Source organism: Periplaneta americana, chromosome 7 (assembly GCF_040183065.1).
Source record: "Periplaneta americana isolate PAMFEO1 chromosome 7, P.americana_PAMFEO1_priV1, whole genome shotgun sequence".
NCBI lineage: Eukaryota > Metazoa > Arthropoda > Insecta > Blattodea > Blattidae > Periplaneta > Periplaneta americana.
This window is the reverse complement of record NC_091123.1, coordinates 116,397,156-116,422,610: the sequence shown is the minus strand read 5'-3', so window position 1 is coordinate 116,422,610 and position 25,455 is coordinate 116,397,156. Positions and strand designations below refer to the sequence as shown.

At 36.3% G+C, this 25,455-nt stretch overlaps 1 protein-coding gene across 1 annotated transcript in view; it reads left to right on the top strand.

The window, feature by feature from the left end:
* LOC138703379 (uncharacterized) overlaps positions 1-25,254 on the top strand; it is an 81,475-nt gene extending 56,221 nt beyond the window's left edge. Inside the window, exons 2-3 of the mRNA XM_069831204.1 lie at positions 11,883-12,252; positions 22,786-25,254. Coding sequence (XP_069687305.1) covers positions 11,883-12,252; positions 22,786-24,766 — 2,351 coding nt within the window. The 3' untranslated portion in view covers positions 24,767-25,254. The remainder of the gene's footprint in view (positions 1-11,882; positions 12,253-22,785) is intronic.
* Positions 25,255-25,455: the final 201 nt, after the last annotated feature.

Below are 25,455 nucleotides of genomic sequence, written 5' to 3'. Positions count from 1 at the left end.
AATGTTACATAATATTCTCAATATAATCAACCCGATCTCCAAATTTCACAGCACTTAATTTTTACCTCTAAGGTCACGTTAAGTCGTAGGTGTACAGGAAGGGAATTTGGGACTCGCAGCATCAGCAAATCCACATTGTCGACGCCTATAATGCGAGCATGGACATGTTTCAGCGTTTGCATCGGAACTAGTTGGAGCGCATTCATTGACCTGTGCCTGGGTCTCGAAGACCGCTACATTGAGCACATTGTGATATTTATAATTTTAACTGGCATTCCCTATTTATGAAGACTTTTGGGACACACTGTACATAACCCATATATCTTATATTACCATAACTAATGCTTGCACAATTGAATGTTTAACACTTGTAGGAATTGGTATATGATAACTCAAGTATATAACATACTGTAGTTCATACAAGCAAGAGAATCATTACCTCTAACAAATACTAGACCAATATAAGAATTAAATTAAATTATTCCTTGTAGTGCTAATTTAGTGCAATGTAGCAGGCCATGGATTACGTAGGAAAGTGACATCAGTCTTCCGTTTCCATTGTATCATGAGTGAAGTCATAATTCAAACATGTCAAAAAGTTGCAGTTCGAGTATAGATACGTAATGTCAAAATAGGCAGGTGAGAAGATTTTAATGGGCCTAGCTTATTCATTGGATAGAGAACAAACAACAAAAAATGCTGTCAAAAATAATCTACAGAACCGTAGTTTCCAATAAACTCTGTAAGATGCAAAACTATGTTTGAAATCAAGAGTAAAACTCCAGTTATACTACAACCACAGTCTAGTATATACAGTCACGAAGCTTAAGTTGTTGAGAAGGCTAGGAGCAATAGACTGTGTCGGTACTATTTCGCATTGTCTGTAATGAGGCGACAGTAGCGATCCTAGTGGTTAGCAACTATCCATGGATGCATATTCCCTACGTATTGAGTTTCTTGACTGTATATACTAGACTTTGCTACAATTCATTTCTCTTCATTTATGATTTTCTATTCAATAACCGCATACTCGTATACGCATTTTATGTGGGAAGTTGACGTAATCATTTTGAAACGTTCTCTCGTTAGCTGTGTGACAAACAATTCGAAGACAAGAATAACAACTGAATTTGTCCACTAATGAAGATTTTTAATGACGATGCTTGTTATCGACGACATGTATAATCGTAATAATGAAGTCCTAAACAATTAGAAACATATCAGAAAACGTATTCTACTTCGGTGAAAAGAGACTACGGAGAAAGTCCTATAAACAATAGATTCCTGACCTTCATATCTACCTCCATATTCAAGACGAAACAATAGACTATTCAGGAAGAAAATGTTTCGCACAAAGCGCACGATCTGTACGTACGCATTATGTTCAACAGCAGAGCTGTTTACTGCGTTGTGATTATTTAGATCACACCGGTTTCAATTCTATTAAATGCGTTTCTAGATTACTTAACACTATTTTCACTTTTGTTCACAAGCCATAAAATCGAACTTCACAAGTTCATTAAGACTAAAGTAGGCCTGGGAATGAAATTAATAAGACCGTTCTCATTTTGAAAGTAAGGAACAATAAAAATACAAGGAAAGTAAAGTTATTTCACACGAAACTGAAACCTCATGTTCTGCAACTGTATTAAAGGCAACAATAAATCTTGAACCACCTTAATTAGAGACTAATTCACATACATAGTTCATTATATATTGTTCAGCAACTTACGATATCGTCCGTCCCCCGTCGTCACGTCATTGGATTCTGAAAAAAAAGAGACAGTGATTAGTTTAATTATAATAACCATTTTCATTATTATAATCATTAACTAAGAAAAAATTCATAGCTGTGTCCATAAATTCAGTGTCTTTAGTAAATAAATCTACAAAGTAATATTAATATTTATATAATTCTTAAAATGAATTCAGTTTCAAAATTATGTAATGATACGCTTTATCTCAGATGTAAATCAGAAGGCGTGGTGCAAAAGATTCCTAAGGAGAGAGTATGTATGCAGAAAACAATAATAAGACATTTCGACAATAATTTATATCCGTATCTCTGCCCTCCATCTCAGTCTCTGTCGCTTCTGCCTTCCGTCACAGTCTAGTATATACAGTCACGAAGCTTGAGTTGTGAGTGTGTTTGAAACAATAGACTGTGCTGGTATTATTTCACATTGTCTGTAATGAAGAGATATTAGCGATCCTAGTGGTTAGCAACTATCTATGGATGCATATTTACTACGTATTGAGCTTCGTGACTGTATATACTAGACTGTGCTTCCGTTTCCAGTCTCCGTCGCCTCTGCCTCCAGTCTCCATCGTCTGTCTCTCCTGTCGTTTCTGTCTCTGCCTCCCGACTTCGTCGTCTCTGCTTCCCGTCTCAGTAGTCTGCCTCTGTCTGCATCATCTTAACGATTCCATTAAAATTTACTCTCATAGCTTACAAGTGTCAATGCCAACAAATCCGTACACTGGAAATAAGAAATCGTTAATGTTACGATCACTTTGTCTTAATTAAGAGTACCGTTACAAATAAAAACCGGCCACTGCTATTACCATAACCAACTCAATCGACTGCCTTGGAAATGTATCAGCCTTATAACAAGACTGCTCTGTGTTTACAAGGTCATATACAAATAAATACTAATATTGAAGACATTTTTTATAATAGTAGAGTAAAATTATGTTTACCGGCAAGAATGTCCACAGCAAATTAGCCGCAATTTAGCTCTGCGCAAAAGGTAGGCCAACAATAGCAAGCTCGAATTCTGTCTGAAGAATTGGTACATACGTTTCATTTGTGAAACAGAACTTTATATATAACATGTAGCTATTAAGCTACGTCACCAGTGGCGCCACCATAACTGCGCAGGCATCCCTACCACCAGAGGTCTGCATCGGACGTTTTTGCTCGAGGGCCAAGTAGTTCATAGCACATGCATGATGGGTAAAATTGTCACGAGCGATAAATCCTCGAACGGTATAAGCCGAGCGTTAGACATTCGTTCTTGTTACAGTGATGAACTGTGTATTAACATCATAGATGTTTATCATTTAAAAACTTTGCAGTGTTTAACAAACCTCTCCATAGTACAACTACAAAACTTGCTTTAAAATGTAATATAAATGTTGTAGGTAAATGTTTCCCCCCCCCCCCAGACAGGAGTGATTTTGTTTTTGCCACATCTGAAAGATGTTATTGGATGTGAATGTAATTATTATAAACTGAGAACACAATCACGATAATGCAAGAGCTGTATCAAGTTTTCTAGTAATAATAATAATAATAATAATAATAATAATAATAATAATAATAATAATCTAATAAGTAGTGTATCAATCTTTGCGTCTGCAACAGTTGTACAGCATGATTATTCGTTTTATTATATTTTCTGTGACGTTATCTCTGTATTAATATTATTATTAATCTACTGCTTTATCAATAATATTTTGTAAAACGTTTCTACATTGTCGCAGTACCCTATATATATATATATATATATATATATATATATATATATATATAGGCGGAACACTATGTATGGACCTATAATATTATATATGTGGTAAATCAAATATTGAATAATTATTAATTAGCAATAATAACTGTATATCGAAGTTTTTCATACTACCCTATTTTATTTATAACTTCATGTTCCTGTTTTGGTACGTTCCATTGACTGTTCCATTAAAAGTTTGACATAAACGCAGAAAATAAAGCCTTATATCTACCGTGTGAGCAAAACATATGTGTATCTTATCTGTCGCCTTCCATACAACATAAGACATGTAGGTGAGATGACTTTGTACTGTGCTTCTATTTATTACGAGCGTATCACGACCGATCGTATCTCACTCGAGGGTGCGACACTCGACCGAGTTCAAGCGAGCGATTTAACTCCAATGCAGCACTCTGCCTATCACCCTCTTTACGTAACCCCAAAATTGATAGATCCGGTTGACTGGTGTGATAATGTCAAGTCGAACATTATTGGAACTGGTGAGAAAGACGGGAAAAAAGAGAAACATTTCTGATAAAATGCATCTTCTCATCTTCGTGTCAACACACTTGTGTCTTCTTTTTTTGTAGACCAAAAGTTAAAAAATGACGATTTTGACATGCGAGCGTAATTGAAAAATGTATTATTAAACCGCACAGTTCCTCAAATAAAGAATAATGCAATCATTTTCTTTTCTTGAAGCTAACATTGGATTTATATACATTTCCCTCTTCCCACCTCCCCTTTTTTTTAATGACAGAGCAAAGAGAAGCAAAGTTTCGTTCGATAAAATTCTTTCAACTGAAAAAAAAAAAAAAAAAAAAAAATTATTTTAGAGGCCTGAGTTCAGAGGAAGAATTCCTCATGACGTAGTCAACAAGGCGCAGGAACATCTCTCACTACAAAATTAAAGCAGCACAATAACACAATCCCATTCCTATGGTTAGAAGATACAGTTTAACTTCTCTAGCCGAATTCAAATCTGAATTAAACCAAAGTCGAATGGAATTATAACTCAGGATTATATTCGAGCTTGGAAATTTTGTTGTACCCATCTTGCTGTTGCCTCCAGACAATTTATTAAAATCTTTCGTAATATTACATAAGTATACTAGTAAATTGCTCAGGAAATGATTATGTACTGGTGTGTTCATTCAATTAGTCTTGTACCTCTCTCCGGCTGGATGAAACTGGATAGCCCGTCACTTTAAGTTTTATGTAAAAATTGAAATCAGGTTTCGAAGAAACATTCCCCTTTACTTTGCACGCTTTACCTTCGGCTGACCTCTCTAATCTGATGAAGGAATTAGAAAGAAAGTAATGTCTTCCCGTTCAAATCCCCGGCGAAAGGCGATTTCAATTGGAACATTCGTAATAACGGTTAAAATTACGCTTTAGATATTTTGTTATCTGTTTACTTGGACAGGACGCGAGGTTTTGCGTATACGTTATATTCTGTTAATTACAGCAGACTAATCAGGATCTCGTGACATTTACTTATAACAAACGTCGTTGAACTTCTTTGAAATTAGTGTTTCTATTGAGCGTTCGGAGTTTAGAAAAATACCATTGGGTATATAGTCGTCCTCTTAGCGAACATACATATCTCTTTACATTATGACTAGAATAAGTTATGTACGTATTTTCTAAAGTATATAAAATAACAGAAGGAAACCTAAATATTGTAACTAACCATTTCTTCAAGTACAGACGCTTTATATTGCTTATAAATATACATATTAGTTTATGATGCATTTCAATAACCGATTAAATGAATAGATTTAGTTCTGTTATTTTATGCACGTTAGAAAATACGTAAATAAATTATTTAAGTTTTATTACATATTCAATTATATTATTTTAAACTCCGAACGCACTGTAACAATGAACACTTAAGATTTAAAATCGATAATAAATGTAGCCTATACCAGGACACTTCATCCGAGTACTGGAAAATATTTACAATAACACTAAAATCTGTATGAAGCAACCATCTGGTTCAGTGATAGAGAAAACAATTAACATATGTGTAAGAAAAGGATGTGGGCCCTCCCCTCTGTTACTTAATTTATGTATTGATAATGTTCTCCGGAAATGGAGACAACAATTAAGTATTTTAAACTTTCAATATAATTAGGATAAATATAATTTTATCTTGTCACTCATGTGCAGATGATGAAGTAATTATTGTCGATAACGAAGATGCATTACAGAAGGGAATTAATATATTAAATAAAATAGGAAGATATACTGTATAACATGTTAATAGCTGTAAATAATATTAGATCAATGGCATTTATAGGGGATAGGCTACACAAGTGAAAACAAACTACTGAGCTCATTGCAGGTTTCCTGTTTGTAGCGATAGCAGCGACCTCATCTCCAATCGGTAATAATAAGTTGGTGAAATGTTAAATGTTATGTTTTATTTAACGACATTCGCAACTGCCGAGGTTATATCAGCGTCACGGTGTACCGGAATTTTGTCCCGCAGGAGTTCTTTTACATGCCAGTAAATCTACTGACATGAGTCTGTCGCATTTAAGCACAGTTAAATGCCATCGACCTGGCCCGGGATCGAACCCGTTACCTCGTGCATAGAAGGCCAGCGCTATACCAACTCACCAACCAGGTCGACTGAAGAAGTTGGTGCACCTATAGAAGAACAAATAGTTATAGTTAGCAACTTAGGTTGCAAGACATCCTACTTAGGAGAAAAGTTAGAACGTTTCAACCAGATGTGTGGGACAACAAAAAGGACGTTGAAAATTAAGGCAAGAAAGAGACAATTATACAGTTATATAAAACTATGATCTCATCAATATGCTTATATGGGAGTGAATGTTGGGTTCTAACGTTCTAAGCAAAAGTAAATTGCAAGCAACTGAGATGAGATTTCTTAGATCAGTAATGGGGGTTAGAAGATTAGAAATAATTGAAAATGAAACAATTAGACAAGAACTGGAGGTATCTGGTATAATTGAAAGAGCAGACAACTACAGACAAATATGGCTAGACCACGTACAGTGTACCTAATGCCAGCTGAGAGATTATTTAGACTAGACTGAAAGGACACAGAAAATAGGCCAACCTAACAAAGGATGGAAAGAGCAATTTGTAGTCACAGCAGACTGAAATCCAATGCCTGAAGAAGAAGAAGAAGAAGAAGAAGAAGAAGAAGAAGAAGAAGAAGAAGAAGAAGAAGAAGAAGAAGGACTCCCGTCAGGAAGGGAAAATGCATCTGATTTTCACTGAAATTGGATACTAAATCCTTTGCTTATAATTTTCTTACGTTTTATAAAATATGGTTTTGTGTCCTGTTAATTGCCTTATTTATTGAACATAACTTAAAAAGTTGTGATCGTTTTAAGTCAAGGTTACAATGTGGACTTACATACGTTTCCTTTCACTGAAGTTAATACAACCCACTGTGACACTAACAATTACGAGAAGAAAAGAACATTCATTAAGTAAAGTGTTATTGTGCAGTTACTAGGAAATCGTGGAATGCACAAAAAATTTTTCAAATATGATGGTTAACGAATACCTATATCAACAATTTTTCTCTAAGAATAATAGGCCTACGTTAAACTCCAATTTATGAAAAATGCATAGTTCGTTGTCTTCTTATTTGCGGAAGTGTTTTTACACCGGAAACAACTGGAGATGAAAGCAATGGGCTAAAGTATTTGCACACAGAATGTGTTAGCACAAGCAGTTTCACTGCTAACAGAAACAAAAACGTTTACTCTAGCAGAACCAGTCCTTTTAAACCAATATTTGTAGTGTGTCTGAATTAACTCACTGCAAGGCGTTTATGTATTACAAGGGATTACATGCACAAGGAACTCAAATAGGTACCCTGTTACTGCAAAGAGAAATTCAATGAAAATATTCTGATAGACGTGTGTTGACAAAACAACGCAATTATTATATCACCACAATCATTCGTATTCAAACATTACATACGTAAAATTGCGTTGTCTTTATTCTGTGGAGGATATGAATAAACAAAATACATTTATAACTGGTAGGACCTCTAAGTCGTAATCTCCATGAGGCAAAGTCAATATTTAAACTTACGTAAGACAAATGCAAGACAAGGAAGGAATAGAAATCTTGTGATTAAAAATTAGAGTTTTCGAATTTTATGTTGAGAGTGTTAAGACTTAACATTTTTTACATTTCCGAACTACATTTACTTACACGTTCCAACAACATGGCCATCATGAAAGATTTTGTTACTCTAAACTGAACACTTCTATACCTTACTTACTTATTTACTTACTGGCTTTTAAGGAACCCGGAGGTTCATTGCCGCCCTCACATAAGCCCGCCATTGGTCCCTATCCTGAGAAAGATTAATCCAGTCTCTACCATCATATCCCACCTCCCTCAAATCCATTTTAATATTATCTTCCCACCTACGTCTCTGCCTCCCCAAAGGTCTTTTTCCCTCCGGCCTCCCAACTAACACCCTATATGCATTTCTGGAATCGCCCATACTTGCTACATGTCCTGCCCATCTCAAACGTCTGGATTTTATGTTCCTAATTATGTCAGGTGAAGTATACAATGCGTGCAGCTCTGCGTTGTGTAACTTTCTCCATTCTCCTGTAACTTCATTCCTCTTAGCCCCAAATATTTTCCTAAGAACCTTATTCTCAAATACCCTTAATCTCTGTTCCTCTCTCAAAGTGAGAGTCCAAGTTTCACAACCATACAGAAACACTTCTATACCTAAATGAAATAATTTAATATGGAAGTGTTCAATTCCCGCTTGGGTTGACTACCTGGTTGGGTGTTTTCCCAGGATTTTCCAACTATACTGCGTTCCATAATGCCTAACTGGCGACGTAAACATTACCGGCAGAGGAAGGGAGAGGGATACTTGCAATCAACCAATGGCAGAAGTCACATTCCAGGCTTTCTTGTAGTTGGGCGGCCTGAAACTTTCTATCGCCTCCCAACTTCAAGGTAAGCATGGAACGTGACCTCTGCCATTGGTTGATTAGCAAGCATCCTTCTCCCTTCCTTTGCCGTCATTATTTACATCGCCTGTCAGACATTATGGAACGCAGTAGACCTATTGGTGAATGTTGGGCAATCGCATGACGAATCCTCGGCCTCATCTCCCCAAACAGCACCTCGCTATCACCAATTTCATCGACGATAAATAACCTAGCAGTTCTTACAATGTCAATTAATAACCGACTTCAACTTCTAATTTTGATCACTATTGGCCTTAGCTCTGTCAGGTTAAATATTTTTTTTTGTACTCGCTATACCTTGGCTATACATAAAAGTTATTCCCTATAATCCCAAACACATCAGACTTCATTTATAAATTGTATGGTTTTTGTACAGTAGTGGCAAAAAAACCGGACCGACCCTTGTATCTGATATAAAAGAATCCTGTGCTGTGTATTGTGTCAAACTGTGGTAATTTCAATATGGATAGTGAAGCCAGAGATATGTACTGCTATTTAATGCAAAAATACGCAGTTATCTTTGCCGAATAGAGGTAGAAATGTAATATTTATGCCAGATGAAAATAAAACTCTGAAAGGTTTTTCATCTGTAAGTTTGAGGCAATGAAGGAAACAAAAGACGGTAAGAATCGAACAAATGCAATAAATTTCATTGTTACAATTAATTATACAAGATGGATGTGTTTTGTGACTAGCAAAATCTCAATCTGACTCTGAAATCAGTTTTTTTGCCACTACTGTACATAAAGGTACGTCACTACTTTCGCGGCCCTGCAGTACAAAATGCTGCGCAACGTTCGTACTGTGACGTGTGAACAAGAGTGCAATTCGAAAAGTAATGGCTACCCGAACCAGCTGTTAGCAAGTTTTTCATACTGGTCAGCGCTCTAAAATAGCGACGTGTGTACAGGGTTTTCAGGGTAGCAGCCGCATTATTTTTAATATCGGTTTTGTTGAAACTTTGAAAGAGTTTGTAAACACTATCGCCACCAAAATGTGGCAGTAATACTTAAAAAAAATCATGTTTTATTTAATGACGCTCGCTACTGCCGAAGTTGTATCAGCGTCGCTGGTGTGCCGGAATTTTGTCCCACAGGAATTCTTTTACATGCCACTAAACCTAGTGACATGAGCCTGTCGCATTTAAGCACACTTAAATGTCATCGACCTGTGCCGAAATCGAACCCGCAACTTCGGGCACAGAAGGCCAGAGCTATACCAACAGCGCCACTCAGGGTGACAGTAATACTTTATATCAATGCATCCAAATCGAGGGGCCGTGGCCGGCTGGGGTAGGCAGAGCAGTTAAATGGGGGCCACGAACAAAATAATAATAATAATAATAATAATAATAATAATAATAATAATAATAATAATGTAATATATATTATATTTATTATTATTATTAACTTATTATCATCATCATCATCATCATCATTATAATCATAATGTTTAAAAGTTCTCTATGTAATTTTAAACATCTCAATTAAGCCATTTTCCTTTCAAATTTATACCAAATTTCACATTAATATGTTCTATGATGATCAATTGAATGCCAATTTGTTCTGTTTATGAATCAGAATACTGAAAGAAAATAGAAATGTTCTTGAAAGTACATTAAACTAGAACACACTGGAGCACACGTACAAAGCATATTAATGTTAATCTGGCACAGGTAATACGTTTCAAAGAGGATTTCTCTACCACGTGATGCAGGTACGCAGAGACCCAAGAGCAGGTGAATATACACAGTGGGTGCGTTCACGAAGGATCCCGAAACGAATTCGGAATGCTCGCATGCAGTGAAAGTGGCGAGAAATTCCGCTCAAACACAAGAACGAAATTTAAATAGCACCTCTGAGTTGGCCTTATTTAGTAATACAGTTCTCGTTTGTCCGTGGAAAAGTGAAACCGGTCAATCCCCGCCCTCCATCCACTGCAGGTTGAGTCATCTCGAAGAATTCCTTCTAATTGCATGGCTTATTACCTTGAAACGCCTCACTCACATGGAATCGTATTTTCAGCCTCGAACTATGCAACCAAGCTGTTAAGTTTGCCTTTGAAAATTTGAAAGTGTGGTTTGTTATTCACTGCAACAATATATGAAATGAAAAATTATGTAAAACAAAAACGTAATACACCATCATATTAACATATTGAAATAATAAGGCTGTCAATGTTATATTAGGTGTATTTTCTACAGACAGAAAATAAAATGTCTTTAAAATAGTGCAATCTTTCTTTAACAAAGAAAATGATGTCTTTAGCAGATAGTTGTGTTTCGAAGTCCAAGGAGTGGCGTTCAACCACCCAAATGCTGAGGACTAACTTACCCTGATGATAAGTATGAGTTCGAAGGAAAGACACTGCGTTAACTCACCCCAACTCTGAGACGTACTCAAGTTGAAGGCGCACGCAGCGCACTGTTAGTATAACGGCATATATTTCTCAGACCTATTGATGATACTCGACATGAACGAAAACGTTAATCCGAAATAGTAATATGCGTTACAAGAGCGGTATGTTGAAGTTTTCATGTTCGAGGAAAAGTTTGAAAAAGCGAAACGTAGTTGAGCTTTTTTAATTTCCGAGAATTGAAAGAAAACATACCGCTCGTGTATCGTGCATTATTTTGTGCGAAGATCGTTTATTACATACTTGAAAGAGGAATTTCTAATTAGTTGCAATGAAATCTCCATCTTTGTTTCTGTTCAATTACGGCAAATTTGCAAAACAAAAATATCTATCTTCAACATTGTTGCTTTAAAATGTTTTCTGTGTTTACTATACTCCAGCAGGCCGTGATATACGTCTGTCTTTTTTTCCCCCAGTCTATAAATGCGAACTTAAAACAAACGGTAAGGTTATGTAATGATTTATTTTTCATTTTAATATTTTAACAATATTATTTATATAACATATTGCAGTAATAACATCGGCAAGTTGTAGAGTTTACTTAATTTTTGAAAATATTTAAAAACAATAATTAACATTGCAATTTAGGTGAAATTGCATTGGTAAGTTTCCAATTTATAATTATTACTATATTGAACGTCTCTAAAAATAATATGTTAAAAGCCTAAAGCAGTAAAATCAACATGTCACTTAAGCGGTAAGAAGAGGGAAATTGTTATGTGTGTTAGGTTGGGAATACTGAATGTGGAATTTTAGACTTTCCGCGGATTGGTTTTGTGCGGAAACCAAGCAAATACGCACGATCTCGCACAAAAATATGTAAAATTCTATTAAAGATAAGTTATTAACGAAAGTAAAAACTTATAGCGTAATTAAAATCATTTAACATATTGGATCGACAAAGTCAATCAAACTGTGTTTATAATGTCAAATGATAAACATTCTTACAATTTTTGTGTGTCCACAGCGTGTCTACTAGTTACAAGTCTCGTGGAGGCGCATCACGATGGCACGGATCATCATCATCACGAGGACGAGCATAAGCACAAACACGAAGGTGAACACAAGGCCCTCATTCTTCTGGAGATCGAGCCCAACGTGAACAGCACCCCTAGCAAAGACAAGCGCTCACCTCAACACGGGTCTAGTCAAGCTGTGTTCGGGGCGTCACCTGGGCAGTTCATTGTGCGTACCACCAGCGGCAACGAGCCGCAGCCCGAGGTGCCACCCGAGTACCTCAGCCTGCTGCAACAGCTGGTGTCGCAACAGCAGCAGGATGGTGGCGCAGAGGGGCAGCCACCCTCGCAACCGGTCATCCAGCAACTGCTAGTGGCCAGGTATATAAGAAATCAGAGACTTAAGCACTATCTGGTCGGCATTAGCCGTCTCTTGGTTATGCATACAAGGTTTGCTAGTGCAAACCCATCTCAGGGCGAAGTATTTAATAAAGATAAGAATTGCTTTCTTGAGAAGGGATATGCAACTGGGAAACGTACGATGCAAGTTGAAATAAGTTTCAATATTACATTGAAATAATCCAAAATCATCAGATCGAAACCTTCTACCATTTGAATATGTTTAGTGAAATAGTTTCTATTTAAAAAATACTGAACAAAATTTGTTGGCTACTAGTAACAAATATGACACAAAACGAACTCTCAAAATAGCTTAAAACTTTCGTTTGCGGATCTTGTTGTCAGACTCTTGAAGACACACGTTCTTGACAGGATTCGTCATCCTTGATCACTTATCAACAGCTATACCTATGAACGAAGTTTCCATTTCCACCACAAACCTATATTCTTTCGGAATACATTAATCATTGCTAATTGCACATGGTTCGTAGACGTGCCAATAGATGGCAGTAACCCAATGTACCAACAAAGTCGACAGTCGCGCAATGACTTCGCAGTTAAAGCGATTATAAGTACCATCGACTAAAAGCGTCAACAGGCTACCGTGCAAAGGGGTTTAACCTTCATCCCAAACATGTCTTAGGTCCGGTTTCAACGAACTTAACTGAGTAGTTAATCTGGAATAACATTTTTTGGTTTAATCATGACTGTAACGTCACAATTTAAATTCCTAGTAGCTACTCTGGAGATTTGTAGTGAAACTGACTAATTAGTCATTAAATATGCTATCTTGTGCAGGAAAAAATAGTGTTATCACAGAGATGTATTGTGCGGGGAGAGAAACAAAAACAAATTTCCTTCTTTTTTTTTTTTTGGAAAGAAAAAAAAAAGAAGCAATTTCAATATTGTGTAAATGTAAATATATATATATATATATATATATATATATATATATATATTACATATATGGTTTATTTAACGACGCTTGCAACTGCCGAGGTTATAGCAGCGTCGCCAGTGTGCCGGAATTTTGTCCCGCAAGGAGTTCTTTTACATGGCAGTAAATCTACTGACATGAGCTTGTCGCATTTAAGCACACTTAAAATGCAATCGACCTGGTTCGGGATCGAATCCGCAACCTCGGGCATAGAAGGCCAGCGCCATACCACCTGCACCAACCAAACCGACTCTAAACTTTTGTTCGTCGTACTTCTAGGAAATCATAATATTCGAGAAAATATCTCACGTTCCCTTCCACTCTGTAAATGTGATTTGATTGCTGTGATACTCTTATTTTCTAGGTGTGGTCTTGATGTACAACATTCCTGTTATGGAGAAGACGTTTACAAATAAGGATTTGCGAAATAATATTAGATAGAGTAGTAAACAATAATTTTAACAAATGCGTGGAAGTAATCGCATAAAACGCCGACGCCATAACCTTATTCCAAACAAACACTTTCCAAATCCCACCTATAAATGTTATATATATATTTTTTTTAAATTCTCTTCTTCTTTACTACGAAGTACTCTCATCCTCGTTAGCCTAATCTTTAACAATGGTCCATTCGATCAAAGAGTCACGAATTCAAACCCGGCCGAGGGTAACGAAATATCAGCATGACTTCCTTCGAAAGATAGCACCTGTTATAGCTTATACGAAAAGTAACTATCCTTAAATGAAAGGCGCCAGGACAAATTTGTTGACATATCTCCGCCAAGTTAAAATTAAATTAAGAAGACAGCCTAATGAGCACGTATGAATGAGTAGGTGCATGTGGATCAGTGGCGACTCGTGATATTTTTTGTATGCAGGATATGAGATTGACGATTGATGACCAAGACAGAAACTAATAATAATAATAATAATAATAATAATAATAATAATAATAATAATAATAATAATAATAATAATGCATGCAAAATCAATACAAGTAGGCCTATGTTAGTCTTTGTCTCACCATTCTGAAGCAGTGAAGTTCGATTCTCCTCCCCTTCTTAGTTACGAAGTATCTCCTAAGCCATTGTACTGCCCGATATTTGCCGATGTTCTGTCGTACGTTCGCGCAATTAATTTCTTGCCACAGTTGAATCCTTGTAAACGATCAAATGCAACTTCAGATATTCTTTCGGCTGTTCTGTCATCTGAAAGTCCTGTTAATTCTTGTATTTATTATAGCTTATTTTATTTATTTCTGTGTAATTTTGTTTTTGTTCATTTTATTTTTATATCATATCATTTTAAATTATTTACTATTTCGTTTATTCTATTCTTTTAAAATAGCCCAATGAACTGCATGTAAGGAGGCTAAAGGGTACTTGAAAATATCTTATTACAGTCTCTGACAGGGTCTCCATCGCCCAGAAAGAATAGTCGTAGTATTAGGATACGCGGTCATACCCTCAAACGCGGTTAAACTCAAGCCATACACCGCCCTCCGCACCCTCCTCTGTCCGCTAACTTCACTCCATTTGCAGCAAGATATTCGAATGGTTCCTCTTATATTATTTCTGAGCTGTGCAGTGGCGACAATTCACGACAGAAAGTGGAAGCTTAAAGGAAATTACTATATCAGGACGCATTGAAAATCAAAATCTGTAATTATTGTGTTTTCTATCTTCAGAGGCACGAAATTAAACTATAGGATCATCCTCATATCCTTCATGGAGGAATCGCCACTGCTGTGAATTTGTCTTGCAGTATAAATCCTAACATTACCACTGTTACAAATGAAAGAGAATTATTTTATTTTTTTTATTTATTTATTTATTTATTTATTTATTTATTTATTTATTTTTATTTATCTATTTATTTTTTTTTGCAGCGGAGTTCTAATCATTCACATAACAGTGACAACGTTATAAAGAGATTAAGAAGTTTAAACTTAAATGCCTCCAGTGCTCCTTCATAGCTTGCACACCAGATTCTATGTTTCGAACCGAAAAACACCTATTAGCCTACCCATATTTTATCGTCAGTCCTGTTATGCATACATAAGTGTTTCATAACTATCGTAACTATTAACACGTGACGCAACGTTCACAGAAAAATGCTATTTTTAAATGACAGTACGCTGGCGTGGTGTAGGCCTACTCAGCAGCTAATGCGTAGTTTATAACATCGCATGAAAGTCCTGGTGGATAGTCGGAATTCCTCAGAGAACATGAGTATGTTCGCTATAGACTTATGTGATGAGATCCTGTGTTCTACCTGTTAATATCCGTTGGTTAAGTGAAATGCAGAAAAACTGGATATAGCATGGTAGAGAGTGATGCACTAAGAGAAAAGCATAAATCAAAGAAAAGAAAAATAGGCATTGAAAGAAATAGGAATAAAACAAATAGCAAATGCAAAGAAATAAGGGTAAGAAATAAAGAGAGAAATGCAATAGAAGAAGTAAAAGAATAAGGAGGAACGAAATACAGAAAAGGAAGAGAGAAGGAAAATGGAAAGGAGGAAAGAAATAGTGAATCAAACAGGAATTAGCAAAAGAAAGAGGGGTCAGTCAAAGAAAAGAAAAATTACTAGAAAAGACTAGCAAAAATAAATAAATACTGGTAAAAAAGAAAGAGAGACTGGTAAAGAGAAAGGAATTGGTAAATATATAGAGGAACTGGAAAGAAAAATGAACTAGGAAAAAGAAAGAGGAACTAGCAACAAACAAGAGAAACAAAACAGAGTCGAAACATCGAAACAGGGTCGAAACAACAAACCAGGATCGAAACAACAAAGCGGAGTGGAAACAATAAAATGTGGTCGAAATAACAAAACAAAGTCGAAACAACAAAACCGGATCAAAACAACAAAACAGGGTCGAAACAACAAGAGCCGAAACAACAAAGCAGATTCGAAACAACAAAGGAGGTTCGAAACAACAAAGCAGAGTCGAGACAACAAAACAGAGTCTAAATATGAAATTTGACTGTAAATATCAAAATAAGTGCGAAATAACAAAAGAAAGACGAAATAAGAGAATGAGAAAATATAAAGAGAAAGACGAAAGGAGAATTAATAAAAGAGGGAAGAAATAAGTAAATGAAAAGAAAATAAAATAAAGAGGAAATAACAGCAGAAATAATTATGAAAATGTAAATAAAGAGAGATAGTGGAAGTGTTAAAAGAGAATGGAAATATCAAAACGTGAAAATAATGAAATAGATAATAACAGGTAATAGGTAAAAAGGGATTGACAGAAGGAAACAGATTTAAATAACTAAAATTGCTATAAAGAGCACTTAGAATAAGTAGGATAATAAAAGAAGAAAAGATGTGACAATAATAAAGAAATGGATGAGTATAGAAGAAAACAAACAGAAAAATTAAAGAGGAAAATTGAAAACAAGATACAAATATACAGGGAAGATAGAAAGAACAAAATAATATCACAAATACCTGGAACTGGTTTAGAAACGAATATTAACTAAAGCGTAACCAGTAAGACATAGACTACTCCCACCAGGGGCTTTGCAGCAAAACAAGTCCTGTTTTCAGTCTCTTGGCCAACCTCTTCTGTGTTCATCGCAATCTCTCTTCATCTCATGCTTTTAATATATCAAATTATTCTAATTCAACGGTACAACACCCTCGATATGATTGGGCGCTTCCTTATAATTAACAAACCAGTACCTATTAAATAACTAACGTAGTGATTTCTTTTCCGTCTTCATGATAACATGCTTGAAATTCCTTGTAGCGCTCTATTAAGAGCCACTTGTGGGATAATTGAAATACGATTATAATAAAATCTGTTGAGTGGTTTTTCAGGTCCGCATCAGCCTGCTTTTGTTTAAGGCAACTTTCATTTATTACTGCAGTCGTTCAAACTGTCGTCACTAGGTCGGTCCTTCTACTTTCTTTATTTATTGGCAGAAGGATTGCATCACTTCAGGTTTCCTTTACGGAAACCGGAACCTCTCAGAGAAATTGTCATTATTTAAGAATGCTGTCATCCGCACGAGGGCATCCAGTTTTCAAAATAATATATCAAGTATTGTCGAGAGGAAATGCTGCAACACAAGTTATATTTATCTGCGTCTTTTGAAACAAATAATGTAGTTTAGTATGAAGTCACCGAGTGGAATACGCAATTTGTGTATTCTCAACCATTATTTTACTAATGCCTAGACACAAAAACTACCTACTGTATGTCGAATTATGTAGTCTTCCTGTACCCAGTATCCATTCGATTAATTGAACGTGGCTTAACTAATCAATCTCAAAAACAGGAGATCGAAGACACTGTCTGACATAGAGTAGGTCTAGTCTTTCCCAAATATGGGTACTCATTCCGAAATCCGTCGTCAAGGGCAGAAATTTCAAATGCTTACTTTAACAAGATTATAAGCCACAGATGAATGTTATTACCAGGCTTCGATCCTGGGCACAGAAACGCATGCAGTTCAGAACGCACGGATGATAGTGTTATGCTGGTCGAGTGGAGTGGGAGATGGAACGCACCGTTACTTCGTGTCTCAACAAGTAAACAGTCCGTCACAGTACGGCACAAAATATATTTCACCCTGTACAGATGCAGTATATACAGTACATTCCTGGTGTAGACAATAAATGTCTACCATTAAAGTATTAACGTGAGTTGTAACCTTCAATCAGGTGTCCCTACGCCGAAGCCTGTTTACACATACCGCAGCACAATGGTAATGCACATTACGGACCAACTTGTGCTGTTGCAGTCACCCTTCCACACGGGTCATGACGTCATTTATACTCCGTGCACTCTAAACCTCATACAGGTTCATAGACAGGTGCTATTCATAGACATTTCGCTAGCCCGCGCTACGAGCGTGCTAAACTAGCCGCGGCTATCGACTGGTTACTTGAATAGGATTCATATCATGTCATATTGCTAACACTGGTTTATAAATACGAAAAACGTTAGTTCGCTGATCATCCACCTGAAGCCCGGGCTAAGAATGTCTATGAATACGGCCCCAAGTGTCCCTAGGCCGAAGCTTGGTTATTACTTATTAGTAGTTAGACTTTGAACCATCATTTGTGATTATGCCCAATGATGCCATCTATGCCCTTGCTACGGGCATGAGGATGCTGAATTTTCGTATAAAATTAGCCGTTTCTGCATTGACTCTCTCAATGATATCTCGGCATCAAAAAGTAGCTATGAAGATGTGCGAATACTCTAATTTATAATTGCGAATTCTGAAATAATAATGTGATAATAGATATGTAAAGACCCAGAAACAAAATTTGGGTCACCTGACTTTTCCAAGTTCCAGTTATAACATACTGCGGATTGGAGATCTTAAGAAAAGAAAGGCACAAGAAAACTAGAGAGAGACAGAGAGACAGAAAAGCTCCTTTTTAACCAGATAGCCAGCTCAATTTGAAGTAGTGGATTCTTACGCTATACAGAGTGGGAGTGAAATAACGCTGCAGATTTACAGAGCTAGTAGCACATGTTATACGCAAGAAAAAGTGTAATACCATATTGGTCTAAGTCCGTAGTTTTCTCAGAAAAAAAAAAGTTTATTCCCCAAATATTTAACACCATCTTATTAGGTAACTATTGCGACTCTGATAATGAATTTTGTCCAAATCGATAGAAAATCTAATAAAGAATAATTTATACCTCTGGCATATTTCAATAACGTGGACGGTTTTCGTGTATATTTAATTTAAAACCACTAATTTCAAGCCACTGAAAGATGCAACCAGATTGCAACGTTGTCGCCAAGTACGGAGGCACAAGGTAGTTCACGTACGGAGACCGACCGAGTTCGTTGACCTCTTACATCTGTATTACGAGAAGAAACAGGAGTATGTTAGCGGTGATGTTGCCAGACTGCTAAAATTTGCAACTTAATTTTTAATTAACCATGCATTTAATCACGAAATGTAATGTACAGTGGGGTTTTACTATTATTTAAGTGTACTCTATCGCCTCTTTCAATCTGTAGGATTATTTCACTTCCACCTTGTATATATTCAACGGCGTAAAGTTATTTTTAACTGTGTGATATACTCCTCCCACCATGAGAATGAAGAATCAGTTGGCCTACATTTAGTCTATAGCCTACTAGAGCTACATTTCATATTTTTCTTTAGTTAATATAATTTGATATTAAATTACAGGTACAAAGCACTGTCTTAAGCTGACGTCTACTCAAAGTGATCTAAAACTTTAAATTAAAATACATTCTAGATAACTAGTAATACTGATTACTAGTACATCATAGTTTCGAAGATTATCTATAGGCCTAGGTTAAACACATGCATTGGAGATAAGAATGTTCTGTGTGGATATATGGTCTGTTTTAATGCCTTCCTTTTACAACCGGCAATGAGCCAAGTGTCATGGATGAAAGGCACATGTGCCCTTCATGTAAAACATAGAATCGTATAGGGTGCATAAAAGAAAAGTTTCCATGATTTAGCCTATGTACCTTATCGCAAAGGTAGGAGTATTTCAGTAAATATGATAGTGCCAAAAATTGTATCACTGCAGAAAGAAATTTCATTTCTACCCAATATCTAATAAATAAAATTATTAACACACATCACGTTTTATAAATTTACATCGGTTCTAATTTTATCGCATATATTTCGACTTTGGATGGTAAGAAATTAAGAGAGATTCTAAAATTGTATTTCACCTGAAATTAGAAATAAAACATGCATACTATTGGATCAAAAGATGAAGATGTGCAAAATAAGTAAGATATTTCTTCTATTAGATATTAAAACTAATACCTATCTGGATTGATAGAAAATTTAAGTGTAACGATGACAGAATTCCTAAAGAAATTTTGAAATATAAGACTCATTCTAATTAAATAAAACTACAATTTTTAATATTGTGGACGGAAAATGTTTCCCACAACACATTATAAAATAGCTCGAAGTATCCATTACAACATACAAGTATGTAAGGCTGCAAACAATACTTCGAAAGTTTGTCTGTTATCACAGAAATTTTTCAACGTACAAATTAAGAGAGGCCGCTAAATTATGATAGATTAATTTTAATAATAATTTTAGAATAAGACAAGAAATACTATATGCTTATTATCAAGTGATATTTAAGAACATGGATTATAAATTACAAAATAAAAATTCGTATTAACTTACGTAAAATTATACAATAATTTAAACGTAAAAATGTGTCAAATAATACTAAAACAACTGCATTCAATGTAAAAAATCCCTGCTGAATCAAAAATTGTGATTAACGGTTCTATTATTGCACAAGTTCATGCGTTTCGTTATTTAGGCTGCACAGTAAGTAGCTTACCCAGAATGAGGATGATATAGATGGGAAAATTGATAAATTTAAAATAATGTGTGGCACCATCAGAAGGACTCTCCTACAAAACATTGAAAGATAAATTTTAAAAAGTGATGGCTCTACCAACTTTTATATATGGCGATGAGAAATGGCCATAAAACGAACTGATAGAGGGAAACTTGAAACAGCAGAGACAAATTCTTAATAGCAACAATGAGTTATATTCCGATAAAAACAACTGATATAAGAAAATAATTAAATATATTATTTGATGTAACAGACAAAATACAAGCACATAATAAACAATGGAAAGATCATATTAACAGAATGGAAAATATAGTAGACCCCAAATAAAGTACCAACATATAAACCAGAACGGATAAGAGCAATAGGAAGATCCAGAAGAAGATTAGAAGACTGCTCTCCATTTTCCTGGTGTGGGAACAACCCAATAGGTCTAAACCATGTAACTGATGAAGATAATAATGATGATGATAATAATAATTATGATAGTGGTGATGAAACCTCGTTCTAGAAGACATCGGTCACCTTCGTAAAAATAATAATAATAATAATAATAATAATAATAATAATAATAATAGTAGTAGTAATAATAATAATAATAATAAATTTATTTATTTTATTTATTTATTTATATTTATTTGCTGGACAACATCCATTGGCCACTAAAAATCTAGCACAGTGATACAATTAATACATTAAAATGAACAACTATGGTACAAATTAAATAATTGAGTTAACAAGAAAATTAATATCATAGATTACAATGATTAATTTACAAGAATTAATACTATAAAATTTTAGGGAAAGGAGTTGATTCTTACAAAATTATTACCAATTTGTGTACAAGCATTATGCAAATAATATTAGCAAAGACATTGCCATATTCTAATACGTCTATACATTGAATGGATCGAAATCGCCTACATGTAAGTTAGCATTTTTAACACATCTGGAAACCGGAGAGAAAGATTTAGAATTTCTAATATAGAAGAGTTTGCGATGTCTCATGTGCTTCATAAGAATACGAAGGCTAACGCTGTTTAAGAAAGATTGACAATTAATGTCACCTTTAAGGACCTTACATAAGAATAAGTAATCGAGATCATGATGTCTTGCACACTCGTACAAGCTTCTACATTTAAAGTGTTCGCATTTTTTATCATAGTTATACCCAGAGTTATTAGGCAGAAATCTGTACGAACATAAAGAAATACATTTTCTTTGAACATTTTCCAGTTTTGCCGAATCAGTACTAGTAATAGAGTTACAAACTACAGATGCATAATAATAATAATAATAATAATAATAATAATAATAATAATAATAATAATAATAATAATAATAATAATAATAATAATAATATCAATCGCTACTCTCTACATCTACAGGATGGGTCTCTCTGCTCCGAGTTTTGTACATCCTCTTTTGTGAGTAAAGTAAGATATTCATAAATGGTAATGGCTATCAGTGCAGAGCAAAGTAACTGCTTCATAAGACATGAAATAAATATAATCTAAGGATAAGGTACAAAATCTGTTCCTAACGAAGAGAAATAAATTTCTGCTTTCCCACCAGAAATCGAAATCCAGGTTCCCTGTATTTGCAGCTATACAAAAACGTTAGCACTTGAGTAAAAGCAGAAAATAACGAAGATTACAGTGTACCAGTGGTCGGCTAAGATGACGTTATATAAAATATAGCCCACAAAAAAGATTACGCTGTTATCCCTTAAGGTAATTTAATCTTATAATCAACAAATTTGGATCAACTACGAAACACAGCAACGTGGAAGGTGAGAGGAGGAAAGTGAAGTCGCGAAACACCTTCACTACTACAAGTTTTTGCGTGCTCAAGTACGGACAATGAACATACCCAAACTAAGGAGAAGCTCAATTAGGCTATGTTTATGTCAGTATATATTTGTTCATTTGTATTTTTTTTTATGATTTGATTTATTTTTTCTGTTACTTTATACACAATTTAAACATTAAGATGAATGTGTAATTAAATCATTAAAATTAGGAGTCAAGCTGTATGCAGTGAATTTTAACTGAGAAAAGAAATGATCTTCTGTCATACGCGAAATTCTTTTTGATTTTACAACTGCTCCTGTCGTGTCTACCTGAACATTGCGTAACTTAGAATGAACAACTAATGACTGAGGGGTGGGAGGGAGGGAGATCATGCTTCCAATTAGTTTATTCTAAAACACAACATAATTTGTTCACAGGAACCCAGATCCTTCAGCAGTGCAATTCACGAGCACGCCCGGCCAGGCCCCACCCCGCAGACCGCCTCCGTCGCCGCAGGCTCAGCTGCAACAGCTGTACTTCAACAGCCAGTTTCAGCAGCAGATTCCGGTACGACCACGGATCCTGCGACCTCGCCCGAGGCCTGCCTCGCCCAGCCCGGACGATTTCTCCGCCCTCACAACTTCTTCCCAGGTTCACAGCGTCCACGAAGCCCGCCTCAGGGCATCCCTTGCTGGAAGTGATCCCAACCTGGCTGTCCAGGCACTGACCCAGCAACAGGCGTTCCCTACTACTGCCTCCCCAGACACTTCTGCCCTTTACGAGCAACAACTCACGCAGCTGGCGACAGCAGCGCAGGAGCAGCTGATCCAGCTCCAGGCGGTGCCACAGCAACAGCAGCAGCAGGCACAGCAGCAAACAGCGTACTCCATCAGTCCGCAGGTTAGATACGTGCAACAGCCCCAGCAGCAACCCACTCAGAGGGCTGTGTCGTACTCCAGGCAAGCAGCTCCTTCCCAACAACTAATTTCTGAACGCTCAAAGCCTTCTCGTCGTCCGTCTCCGGCTCCAGAACAATACCTGCGTGAGACTACTCAGCCTCTTCCTCAGCAGACATTGGTACAAGCGCCCCAGCGCCAACAAACATCCGACCCTTCAATTTATTTGAGTTCTGAATCAGGTCGACAGTCTCCAACCACTAGTCAGGACGACTACATCATATCCCAGCTCCTGGGTCAACAAGACCGTGGTCTATTCCCAGGCGCATCTCCCACAGCTGCTTCTGTAGCCGAAGAAGTCATTAAGTCTACAACTGCATTGCCTCCCACAGCATCAAGATCATCCATCTACGTCACACAGACGTCAAACGTGAAGAACGCCCAGAATCAAAATAAAATTACGATTGATGAAGTTGGGGCACCCCAAGTAGAATCTGGTACTCCTTTACCTGTTGTTCACCTTCCAACACCTGATGGTCAACGACCTCTAACACAGAGCGAATTTAAAGCACTCATTGACGCTGGGTTTAATATCTCACCTGTACCAGCAGACAGCCCACAAGAGAGCGCAATCATACAAACTGTAGCTCCCGAGTACTATCGGCCAACAACAAAGAAGCAACGATCATACGTCACACCGGCACCTCCACCACGTAATCAAGTATATCAGTCGAGACAGAAGCAACTACAACAAAAGGAGCAAAATCAGGCTGTCGAGTCTCCAGAAGTTCAAGCTGCTCAACAAAGAGGTCAGGTAAGTAGATTCCAGATACAGCAGACGAAACCACAACAAGTAGAGGAAGAACTAGTGCAATATGTTCGTCGACCAGTTCCTGCAGAAGCACAAACTATCCGACAACCTACTCAGGTCACCAGGCTGGAATATGTAACACAAAAACCAGAATCAGAACCAGAAGAAGAAACGATTCAATTCATCCGATTACCTACAACTCCCGAAGTTCAAGATGCTCGTCAGAGGGCTCAGTTTACTGGATATAATACAGATGCAGGCAGAGCACAACAACCGACGCAATTTCATAGGTTCCAGGAGGAAAGACAGAGCTTGCCTCAAGTACAGAGTACGCGATACCAACCTCAAACAACAGAAAATGAAGAACAGAAGTATCAAACAGAGACTTTAACCTTGCAACAAACACCAGCGTACCGAGATGAAGAAGAGTCTGTGGCTCAGAACATACAGAGATTTCACCAGCCTATTATTGTAGCTGAACTGCCAACGACGACACCCGTACCAAGCCCTACTCCTCGTCGACGAAGACCACGTCCAAGTCACAGCCGTATCGTGTATCGTGCACACACCACTCCTGACGATCAAGAACAAAAGCAAGAGCCACCCACGCAATTCCTCATATCTTACGACAGCGTACCAGAGGCAACAAATTACGGCACAAGAAATAGCAGGGTAAGAGGACGTCGACCATCTCCATCTGATGAGTCTTAAAATTGCCACCTATGAACTTACAGATATCATTTCATCATCATTGCCAATAACTAGCCAGGCATTGTCCGGTATCATCAGCAAATTCACTCGACATTATTCTGGAAGTGATTTAACGATTGTCATTATCATTATATATAAAATTTGTTTATAAATTGATTTAAGTACCTTAGTGATCGGAAGACATGGTTGTAAATATCTCAAGGGACATTGTACCTAACTTGTTGATATTTTGATGATTATTAATGGGATGGCCAATATCTACCTTTAGCCAGGGGATGTAATTGACCACTGATAATTACAATTTTTCATGTTCTAATTACGTTTAATATTTATATATGAATTAAATTTCATTACATAAAGCAAGGTCGGTGATATTCCTTGTTGACTGAAGGTTGTAATATTGACCATAGAATAAATGTATATAGAATTATTTCGCTCTTGTTATGAAATATAAAACGTCAATAAAGTTTCGACGTTTGCATGTATAACTTTGAACATCTTTCCAACATTTCTGCTACAACAAAGAAAACCACTAAGTCATAATTACAAATATGAAATATTTGATCATAAAAAAATAGAAATATTCAATTGCCTAAATCCAATAGCCTACACATTGTAGAAAAGTGAAAAGAATCACACTTTAATTAAAAATTATGAAAGTTTCCGTGTATAGCCTAAGTAAGTTTTGC